Consider the following 27174-nt stretch of genomic DNA (forward strand, 5'->3'; position numbering starts at 1 on the left):
CACATATTTGATTTGGCACAGGTTTTAAACTGGATGCCCTTCCTGGCGCAACCCTCCAATTTTATCCAGGACTGGTACAGGCACTGATAGTGCAACCCCTAGTGGCTGGGTTGGTTCCCTGCATGGAAATCGAACCCAGGCTGTGGCGGTGACAGTACAGGATCCTTAGCTGCTAAACCACCAGGTAACATTGACTAATATCAAATGAGAACATTTTATAAAAGCTTTGATCAATCAAAAGAGGTCATTAATCAATGGAATTTAAAATTTAGGGGCTGGCATTGGAACATACATGATATATGATATGCACTCACTGACCACTTTATTAGGAACACTTGTACACCTGCGCTGTCAGTTATCCAATCTTCCATTCATGTGGCAGTAGCACAATGCATAAAATCCTGCAGATACAGGTCAAGCATGAACTTCAGTTAATGTTCACACCAAACATTAGAATGGGGGAAATGCGATCTCAGTGACTCTGACTGTGGCATGGTTGCTGGTTTGAGTATTTCAGAAACTCCTGAAATACTCAAAGAAGAACAAAAAATGAAAGGGGGTGGAACACCTTGTTGAAAGGAAAGGTCAGAGGAGAAGACTGGCCAGACTGGTTCAAACTGACAGGAAGGCTATGGAAACCTAAATAACTGCTTTTTATAACTGTTGTGAAACTGAGCAGATGACAATTGAAGAAAAAAAAAAAAAAAAGATCCTATCTGCCAATCCAGTCTCCGCTGTGTAACTTCACATTCCTGTTCTTGGCTGCTAGGAGTGGAACCTGATGTGTTCCTCTGCTGTTGTAACCCATCTGCCTCAACCCAATTCCTGCTGATGTATTTAATGCTGCTGTTTCTTCCCAGTGATGACGTGTGTGACTTAGAGGAAATAAAAGATAGACACACACACACACACACACACACACAGCAGCCATAAAGCAGGACTTCACTCATTCCAACAACAGATGGACTACATGCATGCTGCATGATAGACTCGACTTATTAAAAGGTTAAGCCTCTTACACAACACTGAACATACGGGAATTCCTACATGAGGCTGCTGGACGGTTCATGGATCTAAAAATAGAGCAGAATTGATCGTTTTCCCCTGCAGTCTGTGGGCAAATGACTAAAAATTACTTTTTTTTTCCTGTTATGTTCTTAAGCTTGATGTGATTCATCGTCTTATCACTAAGGGTACATTTCAAATGAATTTAAAATAAATATCCAGTAGGTCAGTTATCTCTTCATAGAACATTTGTGTCTACCAGAAAATCCCCTCTCTGTATTTTGTCCAACAGAAAACAATAAAAGATGAAATTATCTGTATTTCTGTATTTTTACAGGTTTATTGTTTTGTATAATTGCTACAATCAGTTGCATCATGCAATTACTTTCATGCTTTTAAGGGCATTTCATAACAGGTCATGTGTATTAGATATATAATATATCTTACATGATGTCTCAAAATATGTCTAAGGAATTATGAATATTATTGCTTCCTTTACTGACATATAGGTTCCATATGATATTGACAGATCATGATCATCCAAATCAGATAATAAGAAAGAACTGATTCAATTTCAAATCAGCTCTATAGTCTGTGCTATGGGTGTCAGGGCATATAATTATAAATAGAACTATTTCTATAACGAATAGCTTTATTTAAAATAAACTATAATTGTAAATAGTCCTTCTAAAGATGAGACAAAAGTTTTACCATATATGAAATCACACAGCCATACATGTATATAATTTAACATGACTGAACGATTCACTTAAGTGAACCCTGAGTACTGGGAAATGTCCTTAAAACTCCCCATTGCCTCTCTCTCTCTCTCTCTCTCTCTCGCTCTACCAACCCCCACAAGTTCATCAGATTATCCGGAAATGTAATCAATATTGTTGATTCCAGATGGTGATTATTAAATAGAGCAGTGTAAGGGAAAGAGACCTGCACTGGTACACACTGCCTCCACACACTCACAATAGATAAAAATATTCCACTGAGAGGTGGAGAAAAGAAACAAAGGACGAGACTACAGCTGCCTCTCTTCCTCCCACACTAAACACTCATAGTTCCTCATACCATTTGTGTGTGTGAGAGTGAGAGAGAGAGAGAGTGAGAGAGAGCGAGAGAGAGAGTGAGTGAGTGAGTGAGAGAGAGAGAGAGAGTGAGAGAGAGCGAGAGAGAGAGTGAGAGAGAGTGTGAGTGAGTGAGAGTGAGAGAGAGAGTGAGTGAGTGAGTGAGAGTGAGAGAGAGACTTTTAAATTGTCCTTTTATTTAGTCATTTAGATTCCTCCAAATTTTTGAGAGATATAGTAGATAATGAAAAAAATTCCATAAATAAATAAATAAATAATAAAAGTGTAGAAAAAAGTAAAAAATAAAAAAAATAAAAATGACAAAAAAACGAGGTAAAAAATAAAACTATTTCACATCCCACTCTTTTTTTTTTTAAAGTTAAAACTTAAAACTCCTGCACCTACAGAGCATAAAACCTCCCCGACTGCCCATACTTCCCCAAATTCCCGCATTTTACTGTCTCTACTGAGTGTGCTGTGTAATTCTGACAAAATACTTTAATTTGTGTTTTTCCCACCTCCCACCAGGAGACCAAGCAGTTAAAATCTTCTTTTGTTTTTTTCCACTCACCCCAAAAAACCTTAAAATTTCCGCAGAAACCCTCGTCCTGAAGCAGTTTTGTGTTGAAATGCCAATATGATTTATACTTTTTAGTGACAGACATCAATAGGTCTACAGTAATTAAATGGTGATCTGAAAGACCAGAGGGGCTCATGTCTGCTTTATAGAATTTATTTCCGTTTGTTCTGGTGGCGTAAAACCTGTCCAGTCTTGCTGCAGTGATCTTCTTGTTAGTAATTTTGACCCAAGTGTATTGTTTGATTCCCTGGTTTCTCTCCCTCCACACATCAACCAAGCCACACTGTCTGATAAGCCCCTCAAGTGCCTTAGCAGACTGTGGGTGTGGTTCCTCCCCAATCCTGTCTAGGGTAAAATCTGTGGTGCAGTTCCAATCCCCTCCCAATATTACTAGGGGGTTCCTTCCACTTTGTTGTATTGCATTTTTTAGTTTGTTGAAAAGTTGTGCTCTCTCACTGCCGTTGTTAGGGGCATAAACATTTATAAAAACGCACTCTCTTCCCTTTATTTCCGCCTGCACCATTAAAACCCTACCCTGCTCCAGTTCTGTTATGCGTGTGTTGGTTTCCCCTATTGTTCTGTTAAAAAGTATTGCTACCCCAGCACTGACATTTGTTCCATGGCTCTGGAAAATTTTCCCTTCCCACCACATTGCCCACTCTATCTCATTTTCCCGGTTACTATGAGTCGCTTGTAAAAAAATTATATCCATGTTTTTTTGTTTTATCAGTTCTTCAACTGCTGCTCTTTTTTTCCCTATCCCTACCACCATTGATGTTTAAGGAGGGATTAAAGAGAAAAAAGAGAAAACAGCAAAGACAGTAAAGACAGTAGTGCAGAAAAAGGAAAACACCCAGTGTAACGCCTTCATTTTTTCTTTCTTTTGGCCGAAGATTTCCGTAATCTAGCTAGATGACTTTTTAAACGGTATCTCTTCCTTTGGTCTAGCTCCTCGTAACTTGCTGTACGTTGTAACTTTACTGCTGAAGCAATAAATTTTTCAATATCCGGAAACAATTCCTTGACCTCAACCGGTCTGCCAAATATGTCATCCAGATATCCAACAATTTCAGTTACTGAATAGAGCTGTTGATCTCCCCCCAACTGCAACCCACTAATGTCTGAGATATCGGAAAGGTTGTCATCCTGGAATTCCTCCTCTTCCACTTTCTTCTCCTGCTCTGCCTGAAGACTTACTGACTTCTCCCTACTGTCTGCTATATCCATGTTTTATGACCCCCCCTCCCCTTCCACACCCCCCATGCTATCTGACCCCCCCACTGCTGTACCCCATTTTCTGTCTGACCCCCCCTCCACTGCTGCACCCCCCATGCTGTCTGCCCCCCCCTCCACTACTACACCCCTCATACTAACTGACCCCCCCTCCACTGCTGCACCCCCGGTGCTGTCTGACCCCCCCTCCCCTGCTGCACCCCCGGTGCTGTCTGACCCCCCCCTCCCCTGCTGCACCCCCCATGCTGTCTGCCCCCCCCCCCACTACTACACCCCCCATGCTGTCTGCCCCCCCACTACTACACCCCTCATAATAACTGACCCCCCCCCTCCACTGCTGCACCCCCGGTGCTGTCTCGACCCCCCCACTCTGCTCCGTGTATGTACCTGTACTATAGATTCCTGAGTTCTTTCTACTTCTGGGCCTCTCCCTCCAGGAGAGGGGCTCATCTGACCCATCTTTTAGTTCCTCCCTTGTTTGCTCAGTTCCATCAGGTACATTACCCCCCGCAGTGGTTTGGTCAGTGTCCTGTCCTCCAGCAGTCTCTGACTGCTCTACACTGCTCACATTAACCTGCTTCTCCACCCTGACTCCGCTCGGCCCGGCTTCCTCTCTGTCTTGTTTTTTATGTGGACACGCAAACTTTTTGTGCCCAATGTCCCCGCATTCGAAGCACCTCATGCTCCCAGTGTTGGCGTACAGCATGTATGATTTTCCCTCATGCCATGCTCTGAATGAAATGTCTAGCGTGGGTTCATTCAGAAACATGAGCACTGTGCGCCTGAAAGAGGTGACGTGCTTCAGCGCGGGGTTTTTACAGTTTAACGGAACCATTCTCACACTGCTCACTATTTTACCGAAGCGAGTCAGCTCCCGCTCGATATCCTCATTAGGGATGAACGGCGGAATATTCGAAACCGTAACTTTAATTGTTGTAGCCCCCAGCAGAGTGACGGAATAAAGCTCTCCACTATACCTTTACCTTTATTCCGTTTTCAGTCAGCTGGTGCACGAGTTCCCTCTCCTTCACGAACACCACCACGGCCTTGTTCATTCTCGATGCCGCCACAATGTTTTCGCATCTAATAAACTCCCCTACCGCCATTAGCACCTGCTCCACCGGGACCTCGGAGCTCACCTCACACCGCACCCCGTGACGGAGTGAGAGAGGCCGGGCTCCACTGCTCAGGTGAGCCGCCATCCCTACACTCCGCCACGAGATCAACAACTCCCCGCAGCAAAAAAGACAACTAATAACACCGCTTCCTTGCTAATACTATCACACGCTCACCCAGTGATCGTGCTCTAAAGTTCCAAATTGTAAAGAAAGAAAAATATATATATATATATATATAAAGATAGAAAAAAGTTAATTTGCGCTCACATGCCACTCTCGCTCACAAACTCCCAGCATGCACCAGACAGAGAGAGAGAGAGAGAGACAGACAGACAGAGAATGAAATATATGAACTAACATTTAACAGTTCATGTTGAACAATGGTCATAACTGGAGATAAGTAAACTGATTTATAGTCATTGTCGTGGTAACTTCTTAGAACACTCAGTTACTTTGTTAGACTTCAGTACAATCTTATTAACCTTATAGCAAACAATGACAATTTTAGACATGTGGGGGAAACACAGGGAGAACAACACACACTGCTGAATATTTGCATCACATTGCTGAATTATCTGAACACTCACTTTCCTTTCTCCATGTTGACCCCAATTGTGGGCATCTGTTCCCACATCTGCAATCAGGTGCAATCAGAGAGGAGCTAGGGTGTGAAAATGACTACCCCGAGAAAAACAATTGTCTGAGAAAGATAATAATGATAATAAAAAAGTCTTCCAACCATGAATATGTGCAGTTAATCATAAACCTGCCTAATCAGTCAAGTGATATTTCTTTCAGAATTATTATGCTAACTATGTTAGCCAGTGGAGGAACAATATTTGAGTCTCTGAATGACTAGCATAGCTGAGCTGAATGGTGTGCCCCAACTGAAGCTTGATTACAAGTCTGTTTCTAGTGAATCAGTCAGCTCACCAGTAAGAGTTGAATGTTTGACCTCCCAAAAGGCTCCTTGCCAGTTTAAATATATTTGGGGGTTTTTTTTTTCAACAAACTGCTCTTTGCCTAGCGATCACTTAAATTTACTTACTTACACACATTCAGTAACTGCTTTATCCTTATCTGGGTCACATTGGATCTGGAGACTATGCCGGGAACACTGGGTGTGAGGCAGGAATACACCTGGGATGGGCACCATGCACACACATTCACACACTAACCAGAACTCAGGGTCGAAATCCGGGATCCTGGAGCTGTTCAGTAAACCATAGGTGTACTTTTTGACTAATTAAAAAAACATTAAACATTGCAATGTATTTGTTTTAGAATATATTTGAACAAATGTCAAATCCAGACAAAGCCACTGAGCATTCCTGCATTAATATTATTGTCATTATTGTCAAACACTGCAGAGACTGCACTTACCTTAGCATCATTATGTCGAGAAGACAAATCTTGAGAAAATTCCTGTCCATTCATATATATATATATATATATATATATATATATATATATATATATATATATATATATATATACACATACATACACACACCCTTTTGTTAGTACAAACTTTGTTATAGATTTTAGATTTGATGACTTCTACATTATCATTAGAAAACTTTAGTTTTCTAGCACAAAATTAAATATTACAGAAAAATGTTTGTATGTCATTAAAGAAGACAGCGTATTACATAAGAGACACTTTTCAGACCAAAAGAACACAATGAAGGCTGCTGGGATTTGCTGCAAAAATAAAAATAAAGTGTGAAAGTCAAAGTCTCCAGAAGAACCGTGTCTGTTTCTGCAAGATGCTCCATAAACTTACAGATCATTTCCTTATAAAACTGCACACGTTGTACCGAAGACTACTACTTTTATCTCTATTTTTTTATCACACCAAATATTGACTTTATTTCATTTACTACTGTTTACTGCTCTTTACGGTATTTTGTTTTTAGATGTAGAAACATTTCATTTCCTTATTTTGAAGGCATCTTTGCTCTGCAGCATTACTTTGCATGGGCCTAAAACTTTTGTCTTTTTGTATATGTATGTATGTATGTATGTATATATATATATATATATATATATATATATATATATATATATATATATATATATATATATATATATATATATATATACACACACACACACACACACACACATATATATATATATATATATATATATACACATATATACACACACACACACACACACACACTATATATATATATATATATATATATATATATATATATATATATATATATATATATATATATATATATAAAGTGTATATTTTAAGTGTAAACATTTATCCAACAAAAACTTAAAGGGGCTGGCTCAAAGAGTTGCATTACGAAGCACATAGTAAGGTGCAGAACAAATTAGTTTTACTGAAGCCCAAACCTAGTCCTGGAGAAGATTCACATATTAAAATAAACATACATGCAGTAGACAGTAATGGGAGCACAAGCAAACCCTGGCACACATGGCTACACCAGGGCTCTGAATATGAACCCGCTTAGCCGCTTAGGATTGCGGGGTGCCTGGAGCCTATCCCAGGGAATTTGGAGGGGGACACCCTGGATGGTGCCATCGCAGGGTTGGCACACACACTCACATGCCCATTCACACACAATGAACAATTTATGGATGCCTATAATGCATGTTTCTGGACTGGGGGAGGAAACCGCAGTAACCGGAGGAAACCCCTGAAGCACAGGGAGAAAATGCAAACTCTGTGCACACAGGGCAGAGGCGAGAATTGAACCCCCAACCCTGAAGTTGCTAACCACTAAGCCACCCTGTGCCTCAATATCAGCAAAGTGGTTACTCTTAGTCTCTATATTTGCATCTTTATAACTAACTATAATAATAATAATAATAATAATAATAATAATAATAATAATAGTTAAAGACAGATTGTGCCTATATTGGCTTTCCAGCATACACGCATTCATACTCACTCCATTTAAACAAAGTCAGTCATGTCAGCATTTTGATACTCCCAAAATGCTGCATTACTGAAAGCTATTTCAGCCTACTGGATGTGTTGATGTATTGGCGTGTGTGTGTTGCGGTATTGATGTGCCTAGTTGTATAAGCTAGGTCAGAGCATGTGTGAAATCCAAGACCTCTGAGTCAGACGCTTCAGGCACTCAAGAGATCGATCAATGATCTATCTTTCTAGGGTCATAAAAGATAGAACAGATCTGCACTGCATATTTTCAAGTTTCACTTTTTTTCTTACATCAGACACCTTCGTCCACCTGTAATGGTTTACAAGAAGAAGGTACACGCTGTTTAAAGATAGTAAGTCAACTTCCCGTGACTAGAATAAACCCAGGTGATGAAGTGAAAGTGAAAGAACATATTAGCATTTTACAGATAAGGTTACAGTATACTCATGAACAACACTGACAAACAACTACTTAATGACATACAAAATGCATCTTTCAATGCAGCAAACAAAAATAGTTTCGAACAGGACTCCTCATATTCTCATTATAATAAGCCGTGGTACAGTATGTTAAAGCTACAGACATATACTCACTGTCACACAGCTGGCAAAACTTGTTCTCTGTACTATCTGATATTCACTCTGTTCCGCCGTCAGTTGCCCTGCTACAGATCATTGCCACACAATGTCATGTGCAGGCTTGCAGAACACAACCAAAAAACGGCTGGAGATATGATGCAGTATCCAGGTGTATAGTATTTTACTCAAGTTTTTAATATAATACTTAAGTACTTCCTTTTTCATACAACAGTAAAAAATCTGAGCTTCCCATACAACACTGCAATACTGAGATATCAGTACATTAGAGAAATACCAAGACTGCAGTAAAACAGTACCATAACAATACCTAGCTTTCAGTGCAATACTGAAACACCGAGCTTTCAATACAATGGCCAAACATTTTCATTTTCAACAACAGATCAAAGAAAACATGTATTTAACCCTTGTGCATAAATTTAAAAAAAAGTTACACATAGGTCCATAGAGGACAAAAATGTCCATGTCCAAAAACTGTCACAGAAATATTATATATTAATATTTTTTTCACCTTTCACTGACTTCGATTTTTTTACCAGCATCAGTTCTGATCATAATTATCAAACAATCATTCATTTTCAAAATTTTAACCCTTTAAACGCCAGGGTCTGGACATAATGCAAAAATCTTCAAAGCTCAGGAACCTTTTTTGACTTTTATACATGGGGTAGGATTTGTGATTTCCAGTAAAATATCATTTCTTTCTTTCAAACTATTTTCAGTACACACATACAAACCACAACTCTGATATCCATATAAACACACCCACACAATTATAGCTGCATCAGGGGCAGTTGTAGCTCAGTGGTTAAGACTGAAGGTGGTGTCTTAAAATCCCAGCACTTCCAAGCTGCCACTGTTGGCCCTTGAGCAAGGCCCTTAACCCTCAACTGCTCAGAAGTATAAATGAGATAAATGTAAGTCACTCTGGGTAAGGGTGTCTGCCAAACGCTCTAAATGTAAATGTAAATTTAATCAGTCGGTCTGCAGCACTCTATAATACAGCAGAATCAGAAAAAAGGAAAAGCATGTATTTTCTCCCAGAGGCTAAACCTGAGAAAATAGCACACATTTCAGAATTTTTTTTTAATGTTTTGAAACCTTGTCAACAAAATAAAAGCCTATTAACACAGAATGCATGATTTTATGCTTAAATGTCACTGGGATTAAATATTTTATTTTGAATGGGTTTCAATGGGGACATTTTTGTTCTTAAGGTCCTGAGTGTACCTATTTTGTGTACCTAGTTTAAAATAGATTTATGAAAGCCAATGAGGGTGAAATATTAAAATTCCAATAAAAAGACACACCTTTTGCTAAATTTATGCTGTTTGCATTAACACAGACAAAATGATTAAAAAAATTAAAAAGACAAAAATGTCCATAAGGGTTAAGCATTCAAAAAATTGTCTGAAACCCATTTCAGGCAACAAGCTCCTTTTTTTATTAATTTTTTTTTTTTTTTTTACAAGGTGTGTTTGTTGGCAGTGGTGGCATTTTGCTCTTAAATGAGTAACCGAGCTGAAAGTAACAGGGTTGAAGTTTTTTGTTTTACGCACAGAATTAGCAAGTACACAAAATATGTTTAACTAGCATCCATGCTAAAGGCATGAAGTCATTAAGGACTTTCTAATGAATTGCCTAAAATGCATTTACTTGAATCATTTACTTTTAGTCTGTAAGTTGGGCCGCAGCGTCGTACATTCAAAGTGACCTCATAAGAAAATATCATAATGTCACTGAAAACATTGAGCATGCGATGGTAAATGGAATTTGGAACTTGAATTTCCACCTCTGCCCTGTGTGTGTGGAGTTTGCGTGTTCTCTCCGTGCTTCAGGGGTTTCCTCCCCTATTCCAAAGACATGGGCTGTAGGCCGACTGGCATCACTAAATTGTCCGTAGTGTGTGAATGTGTTTGTGATTGTGCCCTGTGATGTGCAACTCTTCCAGGGTGTCTGGCACCTGGGATACACTCCAGGCTCCCCACGGCCCTGTGCAGGATAAGCAGAATCCAGAAAATGGATGGATGGATGGAATTAACTAATAATTAACTGTTATGTCAAGGTAAATGTAGGTATAATTGGCTCAGACAGGCAAACATGCTGTTACTAAGTGCTGTAGATGGAACCTCATATCCCAGTCATGGAATCACCCAACTTAATAAAGCTTAATGAAAAACTGACCTTTAAATACAGAACAAAATATTCAGATTTCAATACAATATTATACCAAACATTAAACACTATACTGCAAAGTAAAAGCCTGAAGTTATTTTTGAGGTATAATTAGCCACAAGTCTAACATTTAAGTTGTTTTCCAGACGGTTCCACAGGTTTTGTTTGAGGTGTTTACTGTACTGTATAACTGCTTTGCGTGTTGAGTAAGCAGGCAGGTGAGAGCTGGGCCAGAACAGGGCGGGGCAACAGAGATGCTCGCTGGTGATTGGCTGACTGGCTAGAGATTACGTGGTAGGCGGGGTCTTGGAGCAAAGTCGTGCGTGGCGGGCTTGTATTAGCCAAATTCAACTGAAGAAGACGTCTAAACCGGGAGAACTATCAGTGAACTGTCGAAGTAAATCAAACGCGCTGTCAGAAAGCTCCCACTTAGCTTCGAGTTTCCACTGTGCTACTTTCTGTCGCTAATTAAAAGCACCTGGACAGAGTTGGTATGGCAGAAGCAAGCGACTGGAGCCGAGCCGCTTCGTCCCGGGCGGCAGCAGCAGCAGCAGCGGCAGCGGCGGCGGCGGCTCCTCCTCCACCTCCTCCTCCTCCTCGCAGCCCCGCGGACTCGGTAGTGGTGGTGATGGCGCCCGCACTTGAGGACGTGGTCGAGGAAGAAGACGTGTTTCTGACCCAAGACTCACCTCTAAAGAGCCGCACAGAAGCGGCTAGAGTGCAGGTAGAAGGGCTGTCGTCTCCGGTGAAGCAGCTGGAGAGCGAGTTCCTTCCTCTGACCATCCGCAAACAGGTGTCTTACAGGTGAGCGAGACTGGCAGCACATTGCGTCCTCGCGGACTAAACAGTGTGCAGGTGTCAGGCACGAGCGCCTCGAAAAGCACGTGCTAGATAGTATACAAGAATAGTACGCATCATCCCTGTGTGTTCGAGTAGCCCAGGAAATAGTATGGCAGGTGTTGGCTGCATGAAGCCTGCGGGATAAAGTACTAAACAGCATGGCTTTGTCAGTATTGGCAGATGCTACTGAGGTGTACAGTGTTGCACTAATTGTAATAGGATGTAAATATACAGTATCAGAGTAAACATTTTTACACCCCTACTCACATTATACAAGACCCTGGAATGATCCTCACCCCCCTCTGGTGAACTATTTCAGCATACACCTCAGTACATTAGTGATCTAGTATTAGATTTTGGATGTACACTTTAGTAATGGAGTGCCCTGCTATTAAAAAATGTGTGTGTGTGTGTGTGTGTGTATATATATATATATATATATATATGTATATATATATATGTGTATATATATATATGTGTATATATGTGTGTGTATATATATATATATATGTGTATATATGTGTGTATATATATATATATATATATATATATATGTGTGTATATGTGTGTGTGTGTGTGTGTGTATATATATATATATATATATGTGTATATGTGTGTATATATATATGTATATGTGTATATATACAGTGAGGGAAAAAAGTATTTGATCCCCTGCTGATTTTGTACGTTTGCCCACTGACAAAGAAATGATCTGTCTATAACTTTAATGGTAGATTTATTTGAACAGTGAGAGACAGAATAACAACAAAAAAATCCAGAAAAACACATGTCAAAAATGTCATAAATTGATTTGCATTTTAATAAGGGAAATAAGTATTTGACCCCTCTGCAAAACATGACTTAGTACTTGGTTTAAAAACCCTTGTTGGCAATCACAGAGGTCAGACGTTTCTTGTAGTTGGCCACCAGGTTTGCACATATCTCAGGAGGGGTTTTGTCCCACTCCTCTTTGCAGATCTTCTCCAAATCATTAAGGTTTCGAGGCTGACGTTTGGCAACTCGAACCTTCAGCTCTCTCCACAGATTTTCTATGGGATTTAGGTCTGGAGACTGCCTAGGTCACTCCAGGACCTTAATGTGCGTCTTCTTGAGCCACTCCTTTGTTGCCTTGGCCGTGTGTTTTGGGTCATTGTCATGCTGGAATATCCATCCACGACTCATTTTCAATGCCCTGTCTGAGGGAAGGAGGTTTTCACCCAAGATTTGACGGTACATGGCCCCGTCCATCGTCCCTTTGATGCGGTGAAGTTGTCCTGTCCCCTTAGCAGAAAAACACCCCCAAAGCATAATGTTTCCACCTCCATGTTTGACGGTGGGGATGGTGTTCCAGGGGTCATAGGCAGCATTCCTCCTCCTCCAAACACGGCGAGTTGAGTTGATGCCAAAGAGCTCCATTTTGGTCTCATCTGACCTCAACACTTTCACCCAGTTGTCCTCTGAATCATTCAGATGTTCATTGGCAAACTTCAGACGGGCATGTATATGTGCTTTCTTGAGCAGCGGACCTTGCGCGCGCTGCAGGATTTCAGTCCTTCACGGCGTAGTGTGTTACCAATTGTTTTCTTGGTGACTATGGTCCCAGCTGCCTTGAGATCATTGACAAGATCCTCCCGTGTAGTTCTGAGCTGATTCCTCACTGTTCTCATGATCATTGCAACTCCACGAGGTGAGATCTTGCATGGAGCCCCAGGCCGAGGGAGATTGACAGTTCTTTTGTGCTTCTTCCATTTGCGAATAATCGCACCAACTGTTGTCCCCTTCTCACCAAGCTGCTTGGCAATGGTCTTGTAGCCCATTCCAGACTTGTGTAGGTCTACAATCTTGTCCCTGACATCCTTGGAGAACTCTTTGGTCTTGACCATGGTGGAGAGTTTGGAATCTGATTGATTGATTGCTTCTGTGGACAGGTGTCTTTTATACAGGTAACAAACTGATATTAGGAGCACTCCCTTTAAGAGTGTGCTCCTAATCTCAGCTCGTTACCTGTATAAAAGACACCTGGGAGCCAGAAATCTTTCTGATTGAGAGGGGGTCAAATACTTATTTCCCTCATTAAAATGCAAATCAATTTATGACATTTTTGACATGTGTTTTTCTGGATTTTTTTGTTGTTATTCTGTCTCTCACTGTTCAAATAAATCTACCATTAAAGTTATAGACAGATCATTTCTTTGTCAGTGGGCAAACGTACAAAATCAGCAGGGGATCAAATACTTTTTTCCCTCACTGTATATGTGTATATATGTGTATATATATATATATATATATATATATATATATATATATATATATATATATATATATATATATATATATATATATATATATATAATGTGTATATGTGTGTGTGTGTGTGTGTGTATATATATATATATATATATATATATATATATATATATATATATATATATATGTGTATATGTGTGTATATATATATGTATATGTGTATATATATATGTATATATGTGTGTGTGTGTGTGTGTATGCATGTATGTATAAATATAAATTTTTGAAAGGATTTATAACACCACTACAAGCCACGTGATCTTACAATATATCGAGTGTTTGATGGGGTTTGAAAGGATTTTAAAGTAAATTTTAAGTTATTTTCATCTTTCATGTTGTTTTTCGACTGTTATCCTTTCCATATTTGTGAACGAAAGCTGGCAACACGTATTGTACTGTCAAAAGTGTATTCATTTCACTAAATAACATGCTGGAGAGTTAATGAAAATAAAAGCCTTTTTTCAGTACGTTCGTTCAGCTTAAGGTGCGCCGCAAAAGCACTTGGGTTCTGCGCCTAAGCCTTTCTGTGGGAAGGAAAACCCCGTGTACAGTGTTCAAGCTTTATCCCTGATCTGTAATCACGCCTTTAGTTTGTGGCACAGTGATAAAAACACAGGTGTTAGAAAAAAACCACCCAGTAGATGCTTGTGAAAAGTGTGCACTATTTAGTATGTTTATTGACTTGATGGATATTTTATCAGAAGGTTTCAGCAGTAAGCAAGAACACTGGAGCAACGATGTGCTTAAAAGGTGGGGTTGACTAAAAAGTGTGTGTTCTGTGCCACAGTATAAACAGCTGGAAATTATGATTATTGAACACACATACATACATGTATAAAAAATATAATGCACACATCCCTCCCCCATCACCACTAGATTTGACCTGAAGGTGCATATATGTGTATACTGATGCACAAGAGAAAACAAATATTTATATGGTTTGCATAATATATATTATATTGTGTATAGCCAGGGCTTGAAATGAACTATGTCACCACTGGCTGTTGCCAGATGTTACGTTCAGTATCCAGTAGTTCACTACTCATATCTTTGTCACCACAAGTGTAACCGTGCACATCTTACATTCAGGAAATGAATTGTCAAAAGATTTATTATATTCTGTGCTGGTAGAATAAACATACAACAAAACAACACGTTACTCCAAGGACACCGCTAAATTCCTGCTAAAGTGAAAGTTTGATAACAATTCAGATGACCTTTTCATTTCCATAACAGTGACAGTTTTGACCGAATATGATCTCATTACCTGGATCATATCAAAGCTTAGGTTAGTCATGCAGAGTCATACGTGATCTCTAATGAGGACACGCATCAGGGAGAGTTTTCCAAAAGCTTGGCAGTGCATTATGGAGAAAAGAAGCACAAACATCACTTTCCCTTTAACCCTGCCCCAATTTCATTGAGGCTCTGTTTAATGTCCAGAGGAGTGACATGGTGTCAAGCATCAGAAATGTTCACAATGCAGAATATAACTGGTTCAGAACAAACAGCCCATTAACTGGTGTCTGCTTTGGCTGCTTTTCAACCCTTCTGGATTGCATCCGTGGTACCAAACATTTGGATAATGTTAAGTGCACTTTTTTTTAAGTCTCGCCCATGCTTTAAGTTCAACCTTGAGGAGGCTTTGGGTTGGATTAAAAATTTAAACCAAGTTTGTTGTCCACATCTTTCTCACATAGCCGTAAGCCAAACATCCTCACTAGCGTCTCTGTACACGTATTCTTCTTACAGCCACTTGCAATCTAAGGAAGTGTTCTATTTCTTTTTCCTCGTTGCACACACTGCTGCCAATTCAGGATTTATTTGACCAGATCTTTTAACACCAAATATGCATATGTCTACACATTTGGTATAATGCCAGATCTTTGGGTGTCACCTGATACTGACAACTGGTCTGATACTGACATACCTTTTGGAGACTCTTTAAGCATTTGTTACAGGGTTGTGTAAAACCTTAGCAGACCTTTAAGACATGATGTGGTCTATATTCATGTATAAGATCAGTGTTTCAGTAAAAATCAATGAATAATACTGGAATGCATGCAGCTAACCAGTATTGGCTCTGATACCCCAATCCATTACATAACATATACTGTAGAAATCACCATTTGCATATGTGATTTATGAGATCAAGGGAATGAACAAGTTCCATGAGATACAGTTGCAATCAAAATTATTCAATCCCTTCCCGGCAAGCATCTTTAGTACATAGTAGAGCACCTTTTGCTGTTATGACCTGCTGCAAACGAGATGCAGAGCCAGACACCAGCTTCTGGCAGCTTTCCTGAGGAATCTTAGCCCATTCCTCATGAGCAATGGCCTCCAGTTCAGTAATATTCTTGGGTTTGTGTGCTGCAACCGCCTTCTTCAAATCCCACCAGAGATTTTCTATGGGGTTCAAGTCAGGTGACTGTGATGGCCCTGTTGAATCTTCCAGGAATTCTTCTGCAACCAAGCCTTGGTGGAATTTGATGTATGCTTGGGATCATTGTCCTGTTGGAAGGTCAATCATACCTGCAGTCATCCCCCCATTTTTTATTTTAACATAAAATCCACAAACTGAGTACTGAGTGTTACAAATATAAACACTCTTATATAAAACTTAACAAATTAACTTTACATTAACACAACCGTTTGTCCAATTATATATAAAAAATAAAATCTCACTTTCGCTGCACCTTGTGGTTTCAGTTACTCACTGCCTTTAGATGTATTGTTTTACTTGTGTTTACTTTGATCTTACCTTTTTAATTAGACATTACAGATATTACTCGCTACATTACAATTCGGGTCACTGTGTATCATCACGTCTACACTGCGAGTGCGGGGCAACGTGACTTCATTACTATTAGATCACTTCCATATATAATAAGCAACAGAATTTACACTGCAATGTGTGCAAATACAGCATACAATGATAATAAACTGGAATTAAACTAAATCTTTTAAGAAACTCGCACCACTTTCCCCAGCCCCTTGCACACAGTGGAGCATTTTGGATATAAACATGTTTGTGCTCGTGCATCACTGTCGTGCTACATAAACTCCACTTTGTAATGTTTACAGGTTACACTCTTCTCCACGGCATTTAATATAAAAAAAAAAATCCCCCCTGCCTTACACATCTGTCTGATGGTGACTGAGGTCATGTTGGGTATAAAAGGTAATGTTGACACAAACAGTAAACAAGAAATTTATTTTCGTTGACTCTGGGTGTCTGCTAAAGCTAGCAGTGTCGCATTACATGCGTTTGACATTATGTGCCATTGTCTAGGAAGTGGCTTATACTTTCGGTTAGTAAAAAAACTGCTCGTGTTCCAGGCACCTTTGAGATGATATTACCTTTCTGAAATTCATACACTAGACAGTAGAGTACACGGTGCATAGTGTAAGTGTATAATACGTCATTTCGGATGCAACTTTAGTATTTACTCTCCAATGCGTGTTTTCTAAACCGAAGTAACGTAACGAACAAACGTGTCCTGTGCCACGCAGACCAACTAATCAATAATGATATTCATTGACAACGATTTTTAGAATCGATTATTATCGATTAGTTGTTGCAGCTCTGGTGTCAGAATGTAGGTTATTCTCCCATGCAGTGCGCACACTTTCTGTCCACCACCATGTAGAAACTCTGTTTACAGCACCATGGACAGACACATATATTGGGTGTTATTCTCTTGGAGGAGATCTACCTATATAGTCTCAAACACAGATCAGTCCACTGAGGTTGAATAAGGAAAGATTTTATTTTGCGATAAGCCTATATTATACGCTTTTTGCAGAATGTGAAGAAACGATCTCTCAGTCTCGATCTTCCCATGTGTGCTTTATGTAATTATGACTAGGTACTCTAAGCAGTTCGCAGCACTGGGAGGGAGCATCTGTGTGTGTTCCGTGATTCCGAGTACACGATGCCATGCTTTGAGTACGTCTTATGTAACCGGATGAGAGGGACGCGGGGTGATCCTGGACTTTTTCACCATACAAATATGCAAAGGTTAAGATTGACCCAGCGCCAGCGTCTGTGTCGGTCTGTGCCTCTCTATGCCCACTCAAAACCTGGTAGAGCGGCCGAGAGCAGAAGGTGGGCATTCAGGAGAGCACAATGCCCTGTACTGGTGTCAAACTTCCTGCTGATTCACTTACTACAGCCACAGATGAGTCATTGAAAGAGAGAGGGAAAGAACAACAGAGAGTGAAGGGGGAGGAAATTGGCCAGAGACGGATTGAAAGGCAAATTCCAGGAACAAATTCTGGGGAAAAAATCAATACACAATTTAGAGGAGCAGTGAAAAAAAGGTCACTCTCCTGCTCTTGATGTGAGAAACCACCAGAAGCGACACAAAATCAAATAATGACATAATGTCCATCCTGCTAATAACTGAACAGGAGTCAATTAGTAGAACACAATGTATAAAACACACCAGCTATCACTCAGCAACTGGGAAACCATTAGTCAGAAGCACAGCGATATAAACATGAGATGTAGAAATGAGATCCAGTGTGTTTGCTCCTCTCATGCTGCATTTTAATATAGTGAGATTTTTCCAGTCTAATTTTAGTAGGCATGTGCCAATATAAACATTTCATGTCTTCATTGCTGGTTTATGACGCTACCACAGTCTCCGGTGTTCCGCTCATCATAGGGCTGTGTGATAGTAACTAGGGCTGCAGCAACTAATCAATTAAAATCCATAATAATCCATAACTAAAATAATGGGCAACGAATTTCATTATGGATTAGTTGCGTCTGTAACGCCTCCCCCCCTTATGTCACAATGGTGAAAAACACATTTCTATGAATAAAGCAGAGTGGGCTGCTGTGGGAAAAGTGCACGTTCCAGTTTGTCTAAAATCATGAGTGTTTTATGTTAAGCGCTTCAAACAAACTTGTAAGTGTATTAACGTGGCTTGTCCTATCAGATGCTGCGACAGATGCGTGTGCTGTTTAATGTGTTCCAGATATGTTTTCTTCAGCGCAGAAATGACATTTTTACCTTTATATCCTTATCTGTAAATGTTAGTCACGCCAGTATTTCCATTTTACATAAAGACTCGTCCTGACGGCAAGCGAGTCTCCGTTAAACTTCACTGAATGAGTGTCAATCACCAGCGCACAATAGAAAGGAAGCGCTATATCTCTGACTAAAATATTCACTTTGATCAGATATGTTGTTTGATTCTATTTTTAGAAACAAATGTAATGGTGTTTTTTGAGAGCAGTAACTATAACGGGGTTATAACACGTAATTGTATATAAATGTAAGAAGTGTCATACATTTACATGATAAAGTAACGTTACTGTGTTCAGATGAGTGAATGTGTGTGCTACTGCAGAACATTCAGCCTCTTACCAGTTAACACTTAGTTTGTGCTTTTGTTTGTGTTTTTTAGCGTTTTAATATAGTGATTTAACTTCTGCTTTAAAGCTTATGGACAATCAGTTGTTTTTTTTCCTTCAAAATAATGTTCATATATTTTTTAAAAATCCTTTGTATGATGTAAAGCATAGCCCATACAGATACATTAAATAGCTTTTTCATAACCTTGAATTTGCACAAGGTTTTTAAGGACATCGGGCAGAATGTGAAATAACGTTTTTTCGAAAAAAACACAGAAAATAAAAATGGACCTTTCAACCCAACTAAGCGATTAATCGAAGAAATAATCGACCGATTAATCGACGATCAAAATAAACGTTAGTTGCAGCCCTACTAATAACTAAAATTATAAGCACAGTTTCTTTGCTCAAAAGTAAAAGCATGATTATTTATCACAACCATTTAAGAATTGAATTAAATTATTTCTCTTTCACACACACAAATATTTTATATTGTCTGTGTTACTTTAAATGTATGAATATATGAACCTAAATAAAAATTTTAATGCTCGGTATGCAAAATTAGACTCTAAATATAAAAATTTTCCACAACAGTAGTAGAAAGTGAAAACATATGAATGGTTGTTGACCAACACAAGTTATTGAATCTATATTAAAAATGCACTTTAAAAATACTATTAAGCACAATCAGGGTTATAATGAAAAGGTATAAGTGAAGAGGAGGGAATCAAAAAAACTCCACAAATAGCATTCTCAGAATTGCACAGTTTAGGTTATTATTGAACTATTTGAAGTTGCTGAATGGAAGGCCACCTCTACACACCAACCTCTGGGAAGCTGTTTAAATGCTTGTATAAAAGAAGCTCACAAAATACAGTACCTGAACTTCATGGCACCTCGTTCAGATGAGATCAAAATATAACCTTTTGGTTGTGCCCGTCATTTGCACAGGATGGGATGGTTTCGCAGCTGGTGGTCCACTGGCTTTTGTAAAAGTTGACATCAGGAGTTTTGCTAGTTAACAGGATATTAACCCAAGTCCTGAGGTCTCATTTATCATGTGTGCATTGAACCAGTACTAAATTTGTGCGTAAGAACTGGCGGTATGTACAAAAACATTCGGTGATTTTTGGAGTGGTTTGATTTAAGAAATAAAGAAGTAAAATAGGCCTGACATCTGTAATACCACCTTGCTGACGTCAAAGTCCTGCTTTGCTCTTCTGCACAATGAAAGAATCGTGTGTTCCAGCTTGCCACTTGGCAACTATGTTTAACAACCTCATCAACAGCTCATCACAACTTACCTATACCTTAACTGACTTATAGTCTTTTCTGTATACATACGTGAATGATGTCCGCACAATCTGTTCCCTAAATTACAATTAGAAGTACTGTAATGGTGTGAAAATTGTTGTTTTTTCTGCTGTCATATTTGGAAATGTATAAGTGATATGAATGCAGGTGTTTTGTTGGCTTCTCCAACTGTAGGGTGAAGTGCTGGCAGAGATCAACTAAATCTGCACTGGGCAAACGAAATAGGCTCACTCACAGCAAAGAGGTTCCTGTGGAGCCTCAAGATCATTCATTGCATCATACCAATCAATATTTAGTGCCTTTTTATATGACTTTGTGACATTTCATCTGCCACCTGTCTTAACTTTATTAGCAAAAAAAAAAACTGAGAGTACACATGGTTGATAAATGAGGCCCTGATCTCCTCTATCAGAATGTGATCGAAATTGAGATAATTCTACAAGATAAAAAAAATCTGCAACAGGATAATGACCCAAAAGACATCTTTACATCAACAAACCAACAAGTGCTTTGCAGTGCCATTCTCAGTCTCTGGATTTAAACCACTACTGAAATTCTGTGATCTGAATTGAAGAGGGCATCCACATACACCTGCAGTCATGATTATTCAACCCCCATTGAAAATCAGGTTTATTGTCAAAATTTACAGACTTTCAGGTGTTTGAAATGAACAAATCAAACAAAAGCAATTGAAATAGTTCAACACAATGAATGCTTCAAGTGGTTTCCCCAAATTCAACTGAAAATGCAACTTCTAATGACTGTTCCAGTTTTAAAATGATTCAACCCCTTGAACAGAATCCCTCACAACAGCACAGATATGCAAAACAGGTGTTGTCTCCAGCACACCTGATGCAAATAATCAAAAGTTCATTAGTTGCACCAGGTGTACTTGAGCTGGAACACGTGAAATACCTGAACTGGCTAGGTGTAGAAAATATATGAAATACCTGGACAGGGCAGAAAAATGAAGCTATCAATGTGCGAAAAATATCTCAAGTGACTGCAAAAGACCTGCAGCAAGACTTGGTGGTAACAGGCACTGAGGTCTCCGTGAGCACAGTAAGGTGCATATTAAACGCAGTAGGTTTCCATGCCAGAACTCCAAGACGTTTACCACTACTGACCCAAAAGCACAAGAAAAGTCGGCTCAAAATCATATAAATAAGCCACAGAAGTTTTGGGATTCTGTTCTGTGCAGCGATGAAACAAACTTGGAACTTTTCAATGGAACTTTTCAGCACGATGGATCAGCAGTATGTCTGGAGGAAGAAGAACGAAGAAAGAACACTCTGTCCACAGTCAAGCATGGTGGTGGCTCGGTGATGCTCTGGGGTTGCTTTGCATCCTCTGGCATGGGAAACCTGCAGCATGTGGAAAGCAAGATGGATTCATTGAAGTATCTGGAAATCCTAGGAGGAAACATCATGCCGTCTGTGAGGAAACTGAAGCTTCGGCATCGTTGGACCTTCCAACAGGACAATGATCCCAAGCATACCTCAAATTCCACCAAGGCTTGGTTGCAGAAGAAGTCCTGGAAGATTCTACAGGGCCATCACAGTCACCTGACTTGAACCCCATAGAAAATCTCTTGGGGGATTTGAAGAAGGCATGGAAATCCAAGAATATTACTGAACTGGAGGCCATTGCTCATGAGGAATGGGATAAGATTCCTCTGGAATGCTACCAGAAGTGATGTATCTCGTTTGCAGCAGGTAATAACAGCAAAAGGGTGTTCTAATAAGTACTAAAGATGCTTACCAAGAAGGGGTTGAATAATTTTTAAACTGGAGAAGTCCTGTCGTGTTGAACTATTTCAGTTGCTTTTGTTTGATCTGTTCATTGCAAACAGCTGAAAGTCTGTAAAGTTTGACACTAAACCTGATTTGCAATGGGGGCTGAATAATGTTGATTGCAACTGTAAGCCCTCACAAGAAACGTACGCATATGAATGTTATATTGAAATGTTCTGCATGGAGGCGAGCTCAAACCTCTCTACAAGTGTCACCGTGATTGACATTGCAAGACGAGCCTCAGTATTGTCATTCTCTCCAGGGGTGGCTTTGCCAGCTATTATTAGTGGGGTGCCTATAATTTCAAACCTAGTATTTTGCAGACATATGGTTTAATTCAATTCAGACATAATCACAGAGCAGCCTTAGAAAATTTTGGATCTAGATTTTGATCCCTACTGAGCAACCCAGAGGCGACAATGACGGGCAAAAAATTCCCTGGGACAATATGTGGAAGAACCTTGAGAGGAACCAGACTCTAAAGGGAACTTTTTTTGTCCTCTTCTAGATGACAGCGGATAGTGGTATTATAAATCATTACAGTATATAGGTGTAGAAGAGTAAAGGCAAACACTAACTGAGCAGATTGTGAATAATAGTCCTGGGATGAGCACAGATCAGTGTTTATGATTACAGCAGCAGTTCCTAGAAGGTGTGAGTCTTCAGTATCCTGGTGACATTATCCACTCAAGCAAGGGTGAGACTTTAGAATAAACTATTTTTGGGAAGTACAAATCTTTAGGGTATCCATATACGACCAGCCAGAGAAGCAGGAAGTGAGTCACAAGTGCAGAACCTCCAAGCAGAAGTAGAACTTCAGGATGAATCAGGCGGGTCTGGAGGGTGAGAGGAGCCACTGCAGTACAACTGTGTCAGGGTCTGGCGCTGGCATCACATCATGCAGCAGAAGGACAAGTACAACTAGACAGAGAAAGGGAGAGAGCAAGAGAGAGAGGAGAGTTGTCCTAGTAATATTATTTACGTAATCTTCAAATGGGAGACTGGAGTAAATAATCACTCCAAGGTTTTTCACTGCTGCACATGATGCAACTGACGGGCCATCCAGAATTACTGCATAATCAGAAGGCTCACTTCTAGGCTTGGGTGTATGTTGCCTTCATTCTAATTTTTTTGTTTTTGTCAGAATGAAAAAGGGGGGGAGGGAGGAAAGTTGTTATATAAAAATTCCTGCCACACTAAAATAGGAAACAAATTCATTTTTTCATAAAATACATTTTTTAAAGTAAAAAAATAGACTTGTTTCTACTTGTTGCACCACACAAAAATTAGAAAGCAAATATTCATGTATATGTACATGATTAAAATTTTCTTAAGTTTTGAAGCACCTGGAAAATCCTGTTGAATTTTTAATAATTATTTATTTATTTATTTATTTATTTTATTAGGGATTAATTAACAGCAGTCTGCAATCTACGCTCTTCCAGCTTTTTTGTTGCAATAGTAGAAGTATTTTGTCTTGTTGGAATTAAGTAGGTGGAAGTTACTCAGTAGTAATTGTCTAATGATCGTTACACATTCCTCGATTTTATTAAGCAAGTGTCTGTCATTTGGTTTGCATAGCAGTGACGGCTAACCCCAATGTTTACAAATAATTGTAACCTGAAGTTGCATATAGGGAAATAAATGTGGGTCTAGAACATAACCTTGAGGAACACAAAGTTTTAATTTTATATGCGTAAAAGTTGTGACCATTAACAATTAGACACTAACAGCAATAAAGTCAGAGCGAGGTCGTTCTTTTCACTCCAACAAAACGTTCTAATCTGTCTAGAACTATATCGTGATCGATGGTTTCAACATGTGCACTGAGATTAAATAATACAAGCAAGGAAACTGATCAGAAATCTCTAACAGGTCATTTACTACTTTAACCAGTTTCAGTATTATGATCCTGAGTGAATGAGTTCATGAATGTTATTCCGATGCAAGTATGAGTTCTGTGCTACAACCTTTTTCAAGGGGGAAGTTCGATATTGTCCTGTAATTTACCAGCTGATTAAGGTCATGGTCTGTTTTTAAAAATTGATTTATTTTTTTTTTATGAGCGGTGAATCATAGCCAATGCTAAGGCAGAAGTTAATTACTTTTTTGCAGAAGTTTGATTGCTTGTGGTATTTGTAAGTTGTGTAGGTAGATCTAGTACACAAGTTGATTTTGAGGAGGCAGTCAGTGAAATGAATTCATTCTAATGGCTTGGAGTAAAGGACTGTTTGGGGAAAATGTTTTTCTGCATGGTTATATTGGTCTCTAGATATCAAATTGTCTCAAAGAATACTCTGGAATTTTCTGTCTTTATGAATTTCATCATAACATAATTCTGAGCATTGACTGTTTAGTACAAAAAAAATCATGAAACGAATCTAATGTAAATAAAACCTTAGTGAAGCTTGACTTCTCAATAAATTATCAACTGTTTTTTTAAAACTTTGCTTATCACGTCGTGTCGCATTTGCTGAATGCGACATATTTGTGCGAGCTGCTACACAGTGTAGTGAAAGGCAGTGTTTGTGCAGACAAAACAAGAGCCTGAATCGGTATTCAGTCTGTATTTCTTCCCCTCAAGCCCTTCCACTTTATATTATGACTTTTTAAATTATGCATAGGATGAGCTTGCCACTTCTGGCCTGAAACAGAATTGCTGAATAATGGTGACAATTGCTAACGTTCCCCTACGGCATATCATGACGTTTCTAACTCGAATTTAAGCAGATAAAGTTGAAGGAATGGATTCTTTAAACTATTAGTCAGGGGCAGAGACTGACAACACTTGCTTATGACACAAGGATGGATGTGCAGCATACTGTTTAAATATTAACTGTGAACTCAGCCTGTACATCACCTCCTGTCTCCTGACTAATTTCCTCTGCATCTGTGACTGAATGCAGTTGTTAAATGCTCTCGTGCTAATGCATTTCAGCAGATCCTGAGCTCAGTGATCAGGTAACAGTGAAAGGAAGACCGGTTGGGACCTCCCAAGACCCTAATAATAATCTATACTAATAATTACTGCAGACTGAGGAAAGCTGTACAACATAATACATGTGAAACTGCTTATATGATGTTGTGTTCATTTGCTTTTACAGCCAGCTGTGATTCCTGAATTATATTTAACGTGTATTGACTAGGCACATATCTCTTGTTTCTAAAGCATCACTGCTATGACCATAAGGTCAACTGAATAAATGACATTTCAGATAGTTACATGCAAATTGGTAAATGAGCTTCCATTGTCTTTCATCTCATTGTGTACAATAATGATGTCCTTTAAAACATATGTTTATTTTTCTATCAGAAATTCATATGCCAGCAACAATAATAAACTACTCACTCTAAATGATGGCCATGTATACTGTTACTTGCACCAGTTCTGGAATTATTTCTGATATAATGTCATCTTTTTGTTGTAGTGATGGATTGATTGCAAAATATTAACCACTTTTTGTAAACTTGTGTGCATAATTAAACAAATGGGGGAAAAAAATGGAATTGAATTGTAAGTAATTGGAAGAAAGCCTCATTGTAATTAGTTAGGAAAAATCACATGTGCCTCTTACAGATGAACTTAGTTCATATACAAAAAAAGATGTTTCTTTTAACAAAAAATGTTTTAGAGCCACATATAATGTATTAGAGCTTTCCTATAAAACAATTCAAGAACAATGTTTCCTTGATTTCCACCAATGCTAATAGGTCAGTAAATATCTGCTAATTTTATCAGCCAAGCCATATATTGACTGTGCCCTAATATTAGAGACAGTAATGTACCCCAGATGTAGGGTAGGTCATGATTTGATTTGCGAGGCCCCCCTGGATGATATTTGTAAGCATTTGTTCGTTCTTTCTCTGTGACGAGGCAGAGCAGACGGGACTGTTTTGTTATTCAGTAAGACGTAGGGTTTAATATCTGTGGCAGCCACCCAGAGATCATTCCTTATGAACCGTGCACCCACTGGCCTCATGAAAAACAAGCCAGATATCTCTGGATTAAGATGTTGACTGTGAAGATAACGTGTGCGTGCACACACATGCGTGCACACACACTTTACTTATTAACTATCAGTGGAATGGAGAACAAGAACAAATGAAATCAGAAAACATCTTTATGCTGATTCATTCTTCATGCCAGTAACTTTATTTTATTTAATATTAATTACGTTGTATGTCATTTTTATATATATATATATATATATATATACACACACACACACATATATTATATATATATATATATATATATATATATATATGTGTGTGTGTGTGTGTGTGTGTGTGTGTGTGTGTGTGTGTGTATATATGTATAATATAAAAATATATAAACATTCCTGCCTCTGCCCTGTGCGCGTGGAGCTTGCATGCGCTCCTTGTGCTTCGGGGGTTTCCTTCAGGTACTCTGTTTTCCTCCCCAGTCCAAAGCCATGCGTTACAGGCTGATTGGCATTGAATGGGGGGTGTGTGTGTGTGTGTGTGTGTGTGTGTGTGTGTGTATGTGATAGGTTGACACCCCATCAAGGGTGTCCCCCACCTTGTGCTCTGAGTCCTCTGGGATAGGCTCCAGTCTCCTTGTGACCCTGTGTAGGATAAGTAGAAAATGGATGGATATCATATATATATATATATATATATATATGTATATATGTATGTGTGTGTGTGTGTGTGTGTGTGTGTGTGTGTATAAATATATGTATATGTTGTAGGGAGACTAATGAGCGGTGGGTGGAGCTGGAGGAGCGGTTTTAGTTTCTTGTACGCCGGCTGTTGGTCCATCGCGACAGTTAGCCCACCCCCTGCCCTCCCCAGCTCCGAGCCTACTGCCGCCAC

At 39.2% G+C, this 27174-nt stretch overlaps 1 protein-coding gene across 2 annotated transcripts in view; it reads left to right on the forward strand.

The window, feature by feature from the left end:
- Positions 1 to 10874: 10874 nt before the first annotated feature.
- dgkza (diacylglycerol kinase, zeta a) overlaps positions 10875 to 27174 on the forward strand; it is a 175594-nt gene continuing 159294 nt past the window's right edge. The window contains exon 1 of one of the 2 annotated variants that reach the window (XM_053616960.1): positions 10875 to 11517. In XM_053616960.1, the coding sequence (XP_053472935.1) occupies positions 11207 to 11517 (311 nt within the window). In that variant the 5' untranslated portion in view covers positions 10875 to 11206. The remainder of the gene's footprint in view (positions 11518 to 27174) is intronic. The other variant, XM_053616961.1, reaches the window with a different exon arrangement.

The sequence above is a fragment of the Ictalurus furcatus genome, chromosome 27 (genome assembly GCF_023375685.1).
Source record: "Ictalurus furcatus strain D&B chromosome 27, Billie_1.0, whole genome shotgun sequence".
NCBI lineage: Eukaryota > Metazoa > Chordata > Actinopteri > Siluriformes > Ictaluridae > Ictalurus > Ictalurus furcatus.